Source organism: Archocentrus centrarchus, chromosome 5 (genome assembly GCF_007364275.1).
Source record: "Archocentrus centrarchus isolate MPI-CPG fArcCen1 chromosome 5, fArcCen1, whole genome shotgun sequence".
Classification (NCBI taxonomy): Eukaryota; Metazoa; Chordata; class Actinopteri; order Cichliformes; family Cichlidae; genus Archocentrus; species Archocentrus centrarchus.
Window position 1 is genome coordinate 937,084 of NC_044350.1, and position 17,781 is coordinate 954,864.

At 39.4% G+C, this 17,781-nt stretch overlaps 1 protein-coding gene across 1 annotated transcript in view; it reads left to right on the forward strand.

Annotated features, from left to right (window-relative positions):
* Positions 1-17,781, forward strand: part of cntn2 (contactin 2) — a 77,341-nt gene that overhangs the window by 24,809 nt on the left and 34,751 nt on the right. Inside the window, exons 2-9 of the mRNA XM_030729641.1 lie at positions 8,911-8,981; positions 11,344-11,485; positions 11,666-11,838; positions 12,060-12,155; positions 12,591-12,803; positions 15,396-15,498; positions 15,741-15,922; positions 16,031-16,167. Of these exons, the coding sequence (XP_030585501.1) occupies positions 8,921-8,981; positions 11,344-11,485; positions 11,666-11,838; positions 12,060-12,155; positions 12,591-12,803; positions 15,396-15,498; positions 15,741-15,922; positions 16,031-16,167 (1,107 nt within the window). The 5' untranslated portion in view covers positions 8,911-8,920. The remainder of the gene's footprint in view (positions 1-8,910; positions 8,982-11,343; positions 11,486-11,665; positions 11,839-12,059; positions 12,156-12,590; positions 12,804-15,395; positions 15,499-15,740; positions 15,923-16,030; positions 16,168-17,781) is intronic.

Sequence of the window (17,781 nt, forward strand, 5' to 3'; positions counted from 1 at the left end):
ACGAACCTCTACGAAAATGTTGGAGCACTTTTGCAATCAAGCAGTATCTTGATAAACTGAGCAGATATTTGATGTTTACACATCTACATTCTCTCCTGAAAACACCGTAAAAGTGTTTTGTGTCACAGGAGCAGTAATATTTCAAAATTTAGTCACAGTTTTTTGAGTTTCATTTGAAATGCATTCTGGGATACTACCGATGCAGACTCGATAGAAGGGGCGGAGCAAGAACACATCCGGGTATTTTGAGCGAACTTGCCTTTATGCAAACTTTGATTTGTAACAGTACTTGGGCTGAGAGTGATGATGTTTCACAAGTACACAAGTCCAAAATCCTTCACCAAAGCCCTGTTTTGTGTACATACAGCACTCCCTTCGTATGTCTGGACTTCTTTCAGCACCGAGGGGACACCACCCCCCAGACCTCGCTTCATACAAAGCTACAACTTTTCCAGAGACACTTTTCACAAATGGAGCTCTGCACCACATGCGTCCCAGCATTGTGGGAGGTCATGGTTATCAGTACGGTGTGCAAACAAAGCAGTATGCAGCAGTCATTTCATCTTGTGCCCGTCAGTTCAGTGACCATTTTGTAGAGATTTTGATGCTAGACTTGTTCTTGCTGTTGACCCCGATGGTGCTCCACCTCACTTGCAGGTGGAGCTGGCTCAATTTCAGTGTGACAACCTACACCAGCATCTCTCTCTCTTGTGCTTTTTAACCAGTGTCGTGCCAAAAATTGATTTTTGGTATTTGCCAAAAAATGATTGGCTGTATTTGAACTGGTGTAAATTACTTTTTGGCCCATAATCTGTCAACCATATCTCTCATGAATGATATCATTTGAGAAAGAAAGAACACTCCTGTCACAAGGCAGAAGCTGCACTCACATTTTGGCAAAGTGACTTTTATATATTCTTTATCAGGTAAAAACTATTTTTTTCAGATCTTCCCAAGAAGGCAGCAGAAATTGCAACAAATATAACATCATAGATCTATAAAGATATTTAAAGAAGACAAAAACAACTGGACTAATAATAATGTAGATACAATAATATATATATTTTTAAAGATACTTGCAAAACAGGTCATTTCTTTATTTTATTTAGAAGTCCTTCATAAATCCTGTTGACTACAGTCTATTTACCAATATAAGTAGAGACATTATACATCAAAAACACAACAAAGCAAAACATTGGAAATCGCTTTTTGGCAAATGATCCTTTTTTTGTACAACACTGGTAGGTGGATGAGATCAAGAAAATGTTCAGCTTGTTTGGCTCCACATATTTGTGTGCACAAATTTTCTCTGTTCTGAAGAAGAACTGCTTGAGATCAAGACTAACTCCCACTTACGTGACATTTTATGCATGTCTACCACTGCTCTGGAGCCAGACCTGGCCTGTGTACCTGTGTGCCCTTGCTTGGTTATCAGAAATACACAGTAGTATTTTACAGTGTTTTTGTATGTTTTAAATTTTTGCTGCAAATTCAGAGCGCTTTAATGCTCTGATGTGTTTTTCTGAACGCTTACATTTGGTCACTTCATGTTTGTTTCCTGCATGGAAATTAAAGTATTAAATAGCAGAATATTTCTATGCATCTTTTATTCTTTAAAACAATACCATCAGGGACTGTTGGCCCTCGGGTACTTTCACACTGTCAAATCTGGCCCTCCTTGAAAAAGTTTGGACACCCCTGATCTAGAAAGATACATAGATAGATACTTTATTGATCCCACAAGGGAAATTATTGTGTTACAGCAGCAGGAGAATAGTACAGTCTATAATAAATAAACAACAAAGTGAACATGCGGTTTTTGTCCTGGTTGCGGAACGCTGGAGCAGCTCTTTATCCTCTTGAGAATATTCAATTGTGTGTGGGAGTTTGCCCATCCAGTCTACATGTGTTTTGTGGACTTGGAGAAGGCATTTGACCACGTCCCTTGGGGTATCCTGTAGGGGGTGCTGGGGGAGTATGGGGTGGCTGGCCCATTGTTGTAGACCATTCAGTCCCTGTACAGCCGCAGAGAGAGTTTGTTCCATACAGCTGGCAATAAATGGACTAGTTCTTATATAGTGCTTTTCTACTCTGTCTGAGCACTCAAAGTGCTTATACAACACAGCATGGGTGTGAATGGGAAAATGTAAACACGTTGTATAAGTGCTTTGAGTGCTCAGACAGAGTAGAAAAGCGCTATATAAGAACTAGTCCATTTACCCATTCATACAAGCACTTCCATATGTACAGTGGCTTGCAAAAGTATTCATACCCCTTGAACTTTTCCATATTTTGTCACATTACAACCACAAACATAAATATTTCACTGGAATTTAATGTGAAAGACCAACACAAAGTGGTATACAATTGTAAAGTGGAAAGAAAATTATACATGATTCAAAACATTTTTTACAAATAAAAAACTGAAAAGTGCAGTGTGCACAAGTATTCAGCCCCCCTGAGTCAATACTTTGTGGAACAACCTTTTGCTGCAATTACAGCTGCAAGTCTTTTAGGGTATGTCTCCACCAGCTTTGCACATCTAGTGACTGAATTTTTGCCCATTCTTCTTTGCAAAACAGCTCAAGCTCAGTCAGATTAGATGGAGAGCGTTTGTGAACAGCAGTTTTCAGATCTTGCCACAAATTCTCGATTGGGTTTAGTTCTGGACTTTGACTGAGCCATTCTAACACATGAATATGTTTTGTTTTAAACCGTTCCATTGTAGCCCTGGCTTTATGTTTAGGGTTGTTGTCCTGCTGGAAGGTAAACCTCTGTCCCAGTCTCAAGTCTTTTGCAGACTCCAACAGGTTTTCTTCCAAGATTGCCCTCTATTTGGCTCCATCCATCTTCCCATCAAGTCTGACCAACTTCTGAAGAGAAGCAGCCCCAGAGCATGCTGCCACCACCATATTTGACAGTGGGGATGTGATGTGCAGTGTTAATTCTCCACCACACATAGCGTTTTGCATTTTGGCCAAAAAGTTCAATTTTGGTCTCATCTGACCAAAGCACCTTGTTCCACATGTTTGCTGTGTCCCCAGCATGGCTTCAGGCAAACTGAAAACGGGACTTTTTATGATTTTCTTTTAGCAACGGCTTTCTTCTTGCCACTCTTCCATGAAGACCACATTTGTGCAGTGCACGACTAATAGTTGTCCTGTGGACAGATTCCCCCACCTGAGCTGTGGATCTCTGCATTTCGTCCACAGTCACCATGGGCCTCTTGGCTGCATCTCTGATCAGTGCTCTCCTTGTTCGGCCTGTAAGTTTAGGTGGACGGCCTTGTCTTGGTAGGTTTACAGTTGTGCCATACTCTTTCCATTTCCAGATGATGGATTGACCAGTGCTCTGTGAGAGTCTGCTGTGTTCTTTGGACTTCATGATGCTGTTTGTAAAGGTGGATGCACCTTGGTGGCAAGCAGATTTGTCCTCCGTTAGAATGAATAACAATAATGAGGGGCTGACTCGGCTGGCTACAATCTCGACAGGCTGGTCCGGTCAGAACCGATGGCTCTGTCTGAAATGAACCCACTGTCCACTCTGTAGTTGTTGTGATTGTCCACTTATTTATTTACAGCAGGTTTAATCCACGAATATACATCCATACGATAATTGTGGGGAGTGAGGAATAAGATGGAGTTAACTATGTGAAATTGAGTGAGATGATGCAAGATGGAGTGAGGTGGTGTGGTTTCTGTTGGATGGAAAGAACATAAAGTTGCATATAATTGCCTGAACAACATAACTGGACATAAACAATATAACAAGTAGCAGCAGGCACGTTCTCAATCTAAGGGACTATCAACAAAGGACAAGCTCACTATTTGAAGAACAGATGGGTACATACTTTATACTTACACCAATTTAGGGACGGTCCCTTACTGGCCGCATAGCAGAGACTACTTCGCTACAGCCGCATTACATCATGAACAAACTATCAATTAACTACAGTACAGTGGATTATCCTCATTACATTAGCTCACAGCAGGGTTATTATAGTTAACGAAAACGAACGAAATAACGAAAACTGAAATTGAAAAAACATTGTCGTTAACTGAAATAAATAAAAACTATAATTAAAAGGAAAAAACGATAACTAATTAAAACTGAATTGTGAGTTTACAAAACTAACTAAAACTAACTGAAATAATCGATAAACTTACTTTCATTTACTTGTTTTTTTGGGGGGGTTTTTAAGCCTTGTGGATTGATATGAAATCATTGTTTCCGCTCTCCGAGTTTAAGCTGGGAGCGCCACAGGACAACTGTGTGAGTGCGCATGTGCGTGCGCTCACCGCGCTGGTCCGCAAAGTAATGGCTGCGGTCTGCCGAGTCCCGTATGGAGGTTCTTTGAGTACAAACACCTGCACACGACCACAAGGTAATTAACACACACAATCCAGCTACACAAGCATAAATGCGGACATGAGGTCGGCAACTTCTGTAGGTTGTGTACAGAGGCCGCAAAGACCCTGCAGGTTTAATTAGCGAGCATCTAACCAAGCTAGCTCCAAAACAGAAGCAGCTTCAGGTGGTGAGAACATCAGGATGCAGCTGGATTTGAGCTTTGACTCCTTCAAAGAGTTTGTTTTTGTTTAACACCACATGTAGCTGTTATTAATCTGCTGCACTGATGCTGAAGTTTATTGTGGAGTTTATTGTAGAATTTATTGAGTTTGGGAGTTCATGTTTTTCTTTGTTTCTCCCTGATTATGCTCATGTGTGTCCTTAATATTACACAAATTTAGCATGTCTTGTGAACAGTTGGTTGTTGACTATATTTCTTTAAACTGTATCTTTTGTCAAGTTTTCATTACACAATAGTCACTTTTGCGCCTTGAATCTTGCACCTGATTAGGTATGAAAATACTAAAACTAATACTGAAACTAACTGAAACTAACTAAAACTAAGCATGAAACCAAAAATAAAAACTAATAAAAACGAGCAAAACCACTCTGAAAACTAATTAAAACTAACTGAATTAGAGAAAAAAAAGTAAAAACTAACTAAAACTAAACTATAATGTAAAATCCAAAACTATTATAACCCTGGCTCACAGTGACTAACAGCAACATACAACAACCAAGGTGTGTGCCACGGGCTAACTAATGCATACGAAATGATATCAACGAGAATGGAACTGAATATCAACAACAAAGGAACCGACAGGGTAAATAAACAGCACTTACAGTCTCATGGACGCATACCACTAACCCAGCATGAAAAGGGGAGAAAGAAAGTCCACACAGGAAATAAACATCTGCTGAGCGTCTCTGCGAACAGCTCCGACTGACTTCCGCTCCTCTCACATCCGCCTGATGAGGAGACGGACTCAGAATCTTCTGATTGGTGCAGGGGGATGGGCCGATTTAACGTTGGTTGGGGGTAGTACTGACGCTCTTTAGTCCACAGCATGTAAGGTAATGGCCGACTGGATGGCCTTTTGTACACTGTTTATTCCCCAATATCCTCTTAACCAGCCTCTGAGGCTATCACAGAGCAGCTGTATTTGTACTGAGATTAGATTACACTAGTTTTATTTTAGTCTAGTTGTAGTCAACGAAATTATCGTAAGAATATAGTCGACTAAATCTACAGTCGATTTAGTCGACTAAAATATAGTGTCAAATGTAAATGCTTTTTCTTCAGTTCTCTTGAATTAGTCATTATACACACATACACTAAATTAAACATTTATTAAAAGTTATGGAATATTATTAATAATATTAACATTAGCATTTCACCTGCTTCCCACACACCTGATCATTAACACCACCTTACTGAGATAATATGAGCGTTTTACAGCAGCTCTGAAAGGTACAGGGCAGTGTTCAGGACTGAGATTAGGAAAGGCTAATCCAACACAAACGCTAAACTGGGAAAAACACTTTACCCTGCAGGACAAAATGCTTACCTTTGCATGGAGATCTGGGTGACTGGTTTGCAGATGTTGTTTAAGATTTGTTGTGTTTTTACCCGAGCTAGTTGCCCCACATGGTTTACACATCGTTTTGTTTGTCATGTCAAACGACAAATGTGTCCATACATTGGCTCTTCTCTTTCTCCCTGCTGACATTGTTTACATAACTTAGTTCTATCGGAAATAAAGACAAATCACAGGCTAGTTTGTCCTTCCTGGGTTTAGAGCAAATTTGCGCAACTGTAACTAAATTCTGATTGGATGTTTTCCTAACTTGTCCCGCCCTGTCACAAAATTAAATAAGTTCTGATTGGATTTCGTCCCCGCCAAGCATTTTCGTCTCGTTTTCATTCGTTGACAAAAGTGTCAATTAATTTCGTTATCGTTTTTATCCTTTTAGGTAGTTTTTATTTAGGGTCGTCGACGAAAACTATGACGAAAATATTTCGTCAACGAAATTAACACTTGGACAAGGTGGTTATTGCTTTGGTGAAGAACCTGTTTTTAAGTCTGTTTGTTCTGGCTTTCTTGCACCTGTAGCGCCTACCAGAGGTCAGCGGGTCAAACAGTTCAAACATAAACCCCACTTTTGAATAGCGCCATTTTGGCAACATCTCCAACTAGTATTACTTACTAAAATTGCTAACTCTGTTTCGTGGAGTTTTCACTATGTTTTGCGGTATATAGGTATTTCTGTAACACCCCATAACTATGTTCATCACTCGGACAAAGAGATACGTCACGCCTACCTCTTTAGCGGAAATGGAAATTATAGCCGGGGGCGAAGGTACTGCACCACCTTCATCGCTATCAGTACCGCACTGCTACATTATTCATCATCTTCATCATTCAAGTTGTAATAAGAACATGAGAAAGAAGAGTCTGTAAAGCCTTAAAATATATATAAATAACAAAATAAATATATAATGAACACAATGCAGATTTTTACATATCGCGGGGGTCTCTGGAACGTAACCTCCGCAATAGGTGAAGTATCATGGATACAAATAAAACATTTTCATTGGACTCTATGCAGTCCTGCAAAAACCCAAGTATACGCTATATTTCATTATTTCATAAAATTACTTTTTGAAGCAATAACTTGAAGTTATTCTTTTCTGTATGTCTTAATCAGTCTTTTGCATTGTGGAGGAATTCTGTCCCACTTTTCTTTACAATATATCACTGAAGCTTGTGGGCCTTCGTTTATGCATAGCTTAGTTACATATGGAAGTGCTTGTATGAATTGTATTGTCTAAGTGTTTTTAATGCTCAGAGTAGAGTATAGTAGTAGAGTATAAGAACTAGCCCATTTACATTTTAACAGCTTCTTTTCCACAGCTGTGTTTTACATTGTCACAGTTGCTACGTGACATGAGCTACGTTGAGGTGAGGGCAGGCAACGCTGATATGAAGGCTAAACGGTCCAATTTCACAGTCGCTCGCTTCAGGTCTTTTGTGGTCTTCATGGGTTGCGACGGACCCAGTCTACGTAGGCCGGGTTCTTCGAAGGATGTGGCCCTTGAATTTGGACACAGCTTATGTAAATATGTCTATAGTCAGCACCCCAGTAATTTTCTCACATGACCAAAAACAGCCAATTGCAAAATTCCCCAGTATTAGCCAATCAGAAAGTTGGATACCGCTTCTATTTTTGTGCCTGTAGTACCACAGAGTATACTCTAGGGGGAGCTTCAGAGCACTAGCACTCACTTTTCTGAGTGCTTTTTTAAAGACTTTTTCTGAAATTTATATAGCTCATTCTTTGGGACTAAATGAGGCTATCCTAAGCATTTTCTGTCCCTCTTCTTCTTCTTTTCCCTTTGATAATTATAACATTATAAAAAAGGGGCTAATGATGTATCAGAAGAATACTGGGTGATGTTCCCGAGGCCTCTCTCCAAAAAAAAAGAAAAAGAACAAAAATGATTTCTACCTGCAGCTCTGGTTAAAATAAATTTTTCAAACATCCAGGAAATTTTTAGGGATGGATGTTGTTTTGATTGAATTTAAAGCAATGATTTACAGCAGGAGTGTCAAACTGCATCACAGAATTTGCAAAAATTGAAACCAGTCTAAGTCAGAGGCCAACCACAGTTGAACAGTATAAAAATTAAAATATTTTAATCAGCAATATGAATTTGAATGGACATAATACAGCAAATTTTCCACAACATATTTAATAAAATATAATATTTTTCTTCAGAAATGACATCAAGGAAAATTAGAACATTTCAAGCTGATGAAAATTTGCAAAAAAATTTATCACACGGAAGTGCAATGAGCTGCCTGAGGATATCTGTCAGTTCATGGAAAGTACAAAAGAAATGAAATAAGAGAAACTAAATCGCTTGTTGTTTCTTGTTTCTGGACTTTTTAATGATATCACATCAAAAAAGAAACTTTTTGATATCATCAAAAAATGTGATATTTTTTGATATCACATCCCAAAAATTCTTTTTTGGATTTAATATCTTTTTTGAGTTTTCTTTTTTGAGTTTGACACATGATTTACAGTATATTCTGACAGCACTGTGGTGCAGTGGTTAGCAGTGTTAGTCTCAGAGCAAGGAGGTCCTGGGTTAAAATCCACCAGCTGGCTGCGACCTTTCTGTGTGGAGTTTGCATTTTCTCCCTGTGCATACATGGGATCTCCTCTAGTTACTATGGCTTTCTTCTATAGTCCAAAAGCATACTTGTTAGATTAATTGGTGATTTTAAATATGCAAGAGTTTTGGTTTTCTGTCTCTGTCTTACCCCTATGATGGACTGTCTTTGCTCTGTCTATCACCCTGTCTTTTACCCTATACTGTAATAGCCGGGATAGTCCGCCCACCTGACAAGAAAATGGATGAAATTTAGATTCCTACTGTTGAGGTTTTCATTAAAGCAGTCTTGTTAGCTTTTCTGCATATGCACACATTAGATAGCTACTCTTCCTGTCTAATAAGGTTTCCCTTCTACTCCAAATCTGTTTATGGTCCAGCTGGATCCAGATGATGGGGCTTTTGCTGTGTTTCCTGACCCTCGGCTCAGTGGCCCTGAAGCACACTGCTGGTAAGTTCCACTTTGAAAAATCACATTTTATCTCATGGTTATGACCAAATTATTACCAGAATAGCTAGTATAAAAGGTTTGCCAATAAATGATGACAGGATTCACTGAAGATTTGCAGTGACAAATTAGTAATTGAAAGACGTGGACAGTTTTTGAGGCTGACCTAATAACCTACAGCTGGTATTTGGACAGTGATACAGTTTTTACAAAATGAGAGTTGATTGCAGTGTAGATTTTTGGCTTTAATTCAAAGGATTTAACAACAATACTGCCTTAACTTTTAGGACAGCTAAAGTATATTGTTTCTCTCTGGTTTGCTTTTGCAGTATGTTTTAGGTCATTATCTATTTGCTCTGTGAAGTGCTGTACAATCAATTTTACAGCATTTGGCTTAATCTCAGAGAGTATAGCCCTCCACACTTAGGAATCAATTCTGCTACTTCTTCTAGCAGTCACATGATCAGAAAACAACAGTAATCCAGTTCCACTGGCAGCCATACCTGTCTGTGTGATACCTTTGCCTCCACCATGTTTGAGAGATATGCTATGCTTCAGATCATGAAGCATACCACCATACTTACTGCATCATTTTGTCTTCCCATCATTCTGATATTCGTTAATCTTGGCTTCATCCGTCCAAAGATTTTTTTCTTCTGAACTGTGCAGGCCTTTATATATATATATATATATATATATATATATTCTTTTTCTTTACGGAAAGTCTAATCTGGTCTTTCTCTTCTGAAGTGTAACCAGTGGTTTGCACTTTGTTGTGAGCTCTCTGTATTTACATTCTTGAAGTCATCGCTTCATTATAGACAAGAGTTTTTCAATCTGTGGGACGTCATGACAGGTGGGGCATGAATGACCTGGGAGAAAAGTCATGTGAAACAAATGTTGACCATTGGATGAATACTCATGGTGAAACAAGGAAACACAGCGACTAGCAAAACTCTGCAGCGTCAGCATTACATACAGCCATACGGCTGCTTTGCCACCGCTTTGTCACCAAATTGCCAGATTTGGTCGGTAGGTGCCCAGCGGACTGCTTCACTGTAGCAGTGTGACCTGCACTGCTACAGTGCGGGTCAGCACATACTAGAAATTTCCCTTGCATAGAGTTGAGATTGGAGCTAAAAATAAACCATCTTTACCTTTAATCATTTTACAAATTTTCTGTCAATGTCAAATTAATGAATTATTAATTAATTTTTTCAATCCAAAATTCCAGTTATACATCATTTCACCCCTTGGAAACTATTTTTGAAAACTTTCCCATTGCAATTTTTTCTAATATTGCTATATCAAAATAAAGATTTTGAAGCTTTCTTTAAAATCAAACAGGTCCCAAAACCCCACCAGTTTTCTCCATACCGCGCCAGACCATTGAGACTCACCCCAGCTAGAATCCATCTGGGTGACTTACTTTGTCCTCATTTTGCTGTCAGTCATGTGACTGTGATGCTAGTTGCTGGTATAAACAAATCCATGTGCTCCATTCAGGATTTTCTTAATTTATATAATTGTCATTTTAAGGTGATTCCAGTCCATATGTGCTATTTTACCTAGCAGGTGTAATTTCAAGTTCACATTATGGTCATTTTATAACTTCATGAAAAAAAAAAAACAGATTTTGGCAATTTTGGACCATTTTTTTCTGTGGTCAAGAAGTGGATTGGAAACATTTTTGAACCATTATATCTTAATATTTGGGCTTCCTGTGGCCCTGAAATAAAAATTAGGCTAGCTAAGACTTCTCCAGTTTCCTTCCACAGTTCAAAGACATGCAGTTATTGGGGTTAGGTTAATTGGTGATTCTAAACTGCCAATAGGTGTGAATGTGAATGGTTGTCTGTCTCCCCCTGTACAGGCTGGCAACTTGTATAGCAGGGATCCTCAAATCCAGGCCTCGAGGTCCGGTGTCCTGCAGGTTTTAGATGTGTTCCTGATCCAACACACCTGAATCAAATGGCTGGATTACCTTCTCAGTATGCAGTAAAGCTCTCCAGAGTCCTGCTAATGACTTCTATATTTGACTCAGGTGTGTTGGATCAGGGACACGTCTAAAACCTGCAGGACACCGGCCCTCGAGGCCTGGATTTGAGGATCCCTGCTGTAGATGCTTGGGGCACTTTCCAACAAGCAAAAAGCAGATAAGGAAGCCATTTGTCCTGGTCCTTTCCATTTGCTGAGATAAATTTAGTATCCTCATGTGTGCACTTCATGAAAAGACCACCCTCCACCAATCAGAAATGGACCTATATAGCAAAGGATGCAGCTCATAGCTCCTTCACAAGAAAACATAAAAATATTTACCTATAAATGTTCATGTTATGTTACCATGACTTTTACATTGTTCCAGGTGGAGATGTGTGCGTGTCAGGTCATGACAGTGGACCAGTGTTTGAAGAACAGCCAAGCAGTTTAATTTACCCTGAAGGCCTGACTGAAGGCAAAGTGACCCTTAGCTGTCAGGCCAGAGCAAGTCCAGCTGCTTCTTACAGGTGGGTCAGATACACTCTCACTTCCTGTGAGGCTCACATCTTTAAAATACATAAGTGTGTTCTATACTTTCTACTCTGATTTCTATATTAAGCTGCTATGTTCTTTTGATTTTTTTTTTTTTTTTTTTTTTTTTTTTAATCTTTTGATCTTTTGATTTTTGCCTGCCATTTGTCATGCAGGTGGCTTGTGAATGGCACTGAGGTTCCTTTGGGTTTGGACCGATACACCCTGGTTGCTGGCACCTTGGTGATTAGCAGCCCCGAACCCACCCGGGACACAGGCTCGTACCAGTGTCTAGCCATCAACCGCTGTGGTACCATCATTAGCAGAGCTGCTAATCTCAAGTTTGGTTGTAAGTAAAAAATAACTGAACCACTTGACCTGTTTGAGCTGCCTGAATTGTTCACTATGGCAGAGAAGGCACCAGACAAAAGCACATACGTTTACAGTTTTTCGATGCATTTTAACTGCTACTTATTGAAATCCTGCTGCTTTTGTGATCTTTATGTGATTGTAATCTTTTTTTTTAGCATTTTCTGCTTTTTTTTTTTTTTACATTTGCTTGTTTTTTAGACCTCCGTGACTTCCCTCCAGACAGCAGGAGTCCTCAAACAGTTTATGAGGGTCAAGGAACATTCTTGGCCTGCCAGCCCCCTCCACATTACCCAGGTATCTCTTGTGTTTCTTGTGTTCTCACACATTCTCGAAAACCAGAAATTGTCGAGTATATAATTTTTTAGGCAGCTGTAAGATTAAAAAAAAAAAAAAAGAAAACAGTTAAGTACTATGAAGAAGTGGTGCTCTTGCTGGAAAACGATTTTTGCTTTTCTACCCCTGTTGGGTTTCCTTTCATTGAGAAAAAAAAAAATCTGCTAGAGCCAGCCAGAGGTAAAAAGGTGGTTGACTGGTCAGAGCTTTAAATGGGCACAATTATTAGTCTATTTTGGAGGAAGCATGAATATGAAATTTAAATATGTACATCTTCCTACATATGTAAATATGTTACTGAAATGCAGAGTTTTACTTTCAGCTGAATGTACTGACAGAATTGAATTGAATTGAAAAGCTTAAAGTAATTCACATTGTACTTTTTTTCTTCTCTAGCTTTGTCTTACCGCTGGTTAATCAACGAGTTTCCCAACTTCATCAGAAAGGATGATGGGCGCTGGTTTGTGTCACAGGTCACAGGAAACCTGTATGCGGCAAAAGCTGAACTCAATGACACTGCAAACTACTTCTGCTTCACAACGATCAACATGGAAATCAGTACAAAGAGCACCTTCAGCAAAGCCAACCAGCTCACTGTACTGCCCGATGGTATGAAAGCTTTACAGTTCCACTACTTTTCTACTAGCAGCCTTATTCAGACTTTCAAATTAGCTCAACTTATGGCAGTAAACATTTCTGAATACCAGACCTAATATAGCCACTAAATACAATAAACCACAAAATACAATACAGTCAACACAACTATATGAAATGATCTTGGCAGGTATAGCACAAAGTAGTTCTGTTGCCTAAACCCGACCATACTGTAACGGAAAGATATTGAAAAATAAAATAACACTGACTTCTGTGAGCATTACTGTTTTAAAGTGTTTCTGCCAGAAAATGTCTCCCATTGCTGTCTTTTGCAAAGCCATGAGATCACAACAAGCTGACTAGTCAGCTTCAGTGATACTCCTGGAACAACATTATTTATATTATTTAATTATGAATAATTATGACGTCAAAAAAGCTAACAGTGATAAATCACTGTAAGGCTACATGGACAGGTCAGCAGTCTACCACAGGGTAACTATAACTCTGTGATAGTTTTATCGGTTTCAGTTCAACACTGCACACAAGACACATAAAATTCATGCAAATATTTCATGCATTAAAAATATTTTTCACACTCACCTGTACTTAATGCAGCCATTCACACAGCTGTGTAATTTTGCAGAACAAATTTGCGGCATTTATTTTTTAGGCTCAAACTTGACTTTTTTCAGATTTTTCACACGCAAATAGAGATTTGACCAATCAGATCACAGCATTTGGTAACAAGTGGGTTCATAGCTGAAAAACTTGCACCGGTAGAGAATATACAATGACATGGAAATAGTAAAATAATATTATTTTACCTCAGACACACACAGCTACATGCTGATCCAGGTCAATAGACTCTATGAAATGATTTCTCTGCCTCCTTAGATGTAGTCCCAGTTCTGCCAACAAGAGCTCAAACTCCCCCACCGATATCGTGACATATGTACAAAAGTGGTTGTGATACATCTTCAGCTGTCATGATCCTGGGCCTATCACCCAGCTTTTTCAGTTCTGGACTTTCAATTTCTGTTTTGTCTCTGTTTGATTTTTGGTTATTGTGGGTTTTGCAGTTTTGGTACCTTTTGTTTTATATTCCTGATTTGTTTCTTGACATTTATATTCCTAGAGTTTTGCGTCTTCTTTAGTTCTGTCCTTGGGTTCTGTTCATATTATTCTGTGTGTTCCTGCCTGCCTCGTATTCTGTGTCATTCTGCATCTCTGTGCCCCGTGTCTATCTTGTCTCTGTCTCTCTCCTATTCTTCGTGCCCTTTGTTCCCTGCCTGTTTGTTTGTTATTCCCTTTTACCTCTTTGGATGTTCAGAGTGTTGAGAGTGTAGAGCAGCTCGAAACATCATGCCAAAATCTGTGGCAGTCACCCAGACCTCCCCAACACCTGCACCCTCCAAAACAGCAGCAATCAGGGACTCTCTGCTCCTCCAGCTCCAGAATACCGTACATAATCCCCCTGATACAGGATGCCACAGGAGCACTCCTTTTTTGAAGAAAATTATTAAAACTTTGTAAACTGGTCAACAGTGTAAGACACATTTCAAAAAAATATCTCACAGTATATCATTGATTCAGAAGCTAAACATGACACAACAAAAGCAAAATAAACAGTAAAAAAATTACCAGTATATGGTAATGTCAGATTTGCTAATTAAACATCACTGTCAGTAAAGGGTTTAAAACACTGGTCACATTTTGAGGTTTAAAAATAACTGCTTGTCCAAAAAAGATTCCACCAGGTCACAATCAGCATTGTCTCTTATAAAGGATGACCTCTTTAGTGTGTGAGATGAGGAGTTCTGAAGTCTGCATAAACACAGAAAGCATACTGTAGTAGCTTAAAAATAATAATTGGTCATTATTACAAAGTTTTTATAGTGAATTTACTTTTGTAGCTATTACAATTACATCTGTAGAAACTAAATTTAATGATCTGGTCAAAGAAAAACAAAAAGTTCAGTAACAAGTTGCACAGATTTTTTTGAGTTTACTCAACTTCTTTAAAAAGTGTGACCAAACTCAGTACTTCACATTGCCATTTACTTGGCTAGAACCCTCAAGGTGTATGAATATGTATTATATCTTTACTAAACCAGGTGTGACTAAAATTATTTGGATAAAAGTTTAGGGCAAGGCCTCCAAATTAGGGCAAAATAGTTGCAAAAGGTAAGAAAATATATGCACAAGGGTTTTCTATTTTGAAATGGGGCTGTAATGTTATCCTGACTTCTAAATTTATATTATATTTTCATTAATCACAGGAGGATATCTCACCCCTAGGGCACGGGTGCAGTTCAGCCTTCACATTAAAGTTGTGTGATTAGTTTGCCTGATTACTGAACAGCACAAGATTGTTATCAATTAACTGAAGGCTGAAGCGAATGAGATTCAGAGACAGCTGCGGGGTGTCTCCTTCCAAAAGCCTTCCCTGCTGCCTTTTCATAAGTAACCGTACTGGCAAACCCCAAGAATACTGGTCAGAACCTTCCAGCTTAGAGTCTGTAATTTCACAAAACCGAAGCGAGGCTACTGGCACAGAAATCAGTTTCATTAAGATAATTTAATCTAAGATTTAATCTTTCATTCCAGCCAATCCCAGGAAGTCAGCTCCAACCATTAAAGTGCGATTCCCAGCAGATACCTACGCCCTTGCTGGACACACCGCCCAGTTAGAGTGCTTCGCTTATGGAAAGTAAGTGCCCCTCTTAGAAATTTTATTGTATGTCTTCACATTTTGCATAATGAATCTATATATTTTAGAATCGGGCTAAGAGGCTGTTCAACTGTAGCAGTACAAGTGTTTTTGCTTCCTCAAACCTCCAAACTTTTATCACCCTCTGGTCTCTGCTATCTTTGATTTAACAAAAAACTGAGCCTTTACTTTCCTCCACTTTCTATCCATCAGTTCTCTGTCTTTGTTTTTTTATTTTAAAGTCCAGTTCCAAAATTGCGGTGGAGGAAGGTGGATGGTTTAATGCCATCCAAGGCGAGCCCCACTGTGGCAGGTCCCACCCTTACCCTTCCTGAACTCACCTTTGATGATGAGGGCATTTACGAGTGTGAAGCCTACAACTCAGAAGGAAGTGACACATACCAGGGACGCATCAATGTCCAAGGTGATTTTTTTTTTCAGTGATGTGTTATTTCACTTTAATGCACTTCTGTTCATTTTATATCTTTTATATTTGGCTTTTTCCTGCCTTTCTTCTCCTGCACCACACCAGCTCAGCCAGAATGGTTGCAGGTGATGAGTGACTCAGAAGTTGAAATCAGCTCAGATCTTCACTGGAGCTGTGTAGCTGCAGGAAAACCTCGACCCTCTGTACGCTGGCTACGTAATGGGCAGCCACTTAGTACACAGGTAACACACACACACACACACACACACACACACACGTATGTATTCTAGCACTTCTTCTGTTTACCATTACACTTAAAAAAGGTCAGGAAGCAAGACAGGTTTTACAGTCTTGTTTTTTTGTTCTCTCAGGCTGTTCTCTCTGTAATTTTCTCTGATCTCCTCCCCAGTCGGACCACTGGTGACATGTTTAACCACATGTTCTCCTTAATACAGTACGCTGGCTGTAATGCTGTAGTAGGCGCGGTTGGATCTAAAAGCAGCACTCAGGAAACAGGACTTGACTAAACACTTATCTTTATTTAAAGGCAGCACCTGACTTAATACCCAGGAGGTTAGGAACCAACAAACTAAGAATTATAACTCAAAGATTAAATGGGAAACCAAAAACTCACACCGCATGCAGGGTGCCATAAATGACACAACAAAGTACTGAGGAGGATGCAGACAATATATACAAGAGGTAACAAGGGGAGAGAGGAAACAGCTGGGGAGAACAGGTGAACTGAATAACAATAATGAGACAAGGGGAATCCAAACTGAACAGAATACACATGGAACAAGGGGCTGGCATAATACAACAGGACGTGAGTAAACAGGGAAATAGGAACACAGACGTGACAATACAGAGAGGCAGGCACACTGAGAAACACAGGTAAGGGAAACTAAACACAGGCTGTGTCCAAATTCAGGGGCCGTATCCTTCGAAGGCCACATTTGTAGGCCAATTACATCACAGCGAGGAGACGATGGCTGTCCAAATTCGAAGACTTCTCCAAATGCGGTCAACAAATGCGTCCTTCGTTTCTCAAATTTGAAGGATGGGTCCAGTGTATCCTTCGTGGTCTCCAATATCCCATGATTCATTGCCCATCAAAAGTCAAACACAACAATAGAGGATAGCGGCGAAAAAGTTTGAAATATGACTGTTTCTGTGACACAAAATAAACTTTTAAGATGTTTTTAGGCGAGAATGTAAATGGGTAAACCTCAAATAACAACTCATTTTATCAAGCTATTGCTTAATTGCAAAAAGTGCTCTGATGTTTTCGGAGATGTCTGGTGCTGCTGCTCGTTGCTAGCTCTCAGCTGACCGTGCTATTGAGGCTCGCTATACTCGGAGAGAACGCCCACTCCCAGCGCATCATTTTCAAAACTCCCACTGGCTTTCACCACTGCGTGGAAGTTATACACAGATATAACTCACTCAGGTGATCTCTAATGGCTGATTTATTTCAGTGTTTCATTTGTTCCTGAGCAAATCAGTTTGGCTGAAATTAAAGTTAGGCATCATAACTGGATAGTTTTATTCAACATTAATGTCTCACTAGAAAGCTGTTAATATAGTTGGAAATTAATGATTCGCTCAGCTGTATTCCTAGATGTTGAAAGGTGTTATGCTTGTTTTAACAGCTTATTTTGAATTAAAGAATTAAAATGAAACCACAAAAGGAGCAAAAGTTCAGTTACATTATAACAGCTGCTTTTCCACAGCTGTGCTTCGCACTGTCACGGTTGCTAGGTGACATGAGCTACACTGAGGTATAGTCAGGCTACACTGATATGAAGGCTAGACCGTCCAATTTCACAGCCACTCACTTCCGGCCATTGCGGTCT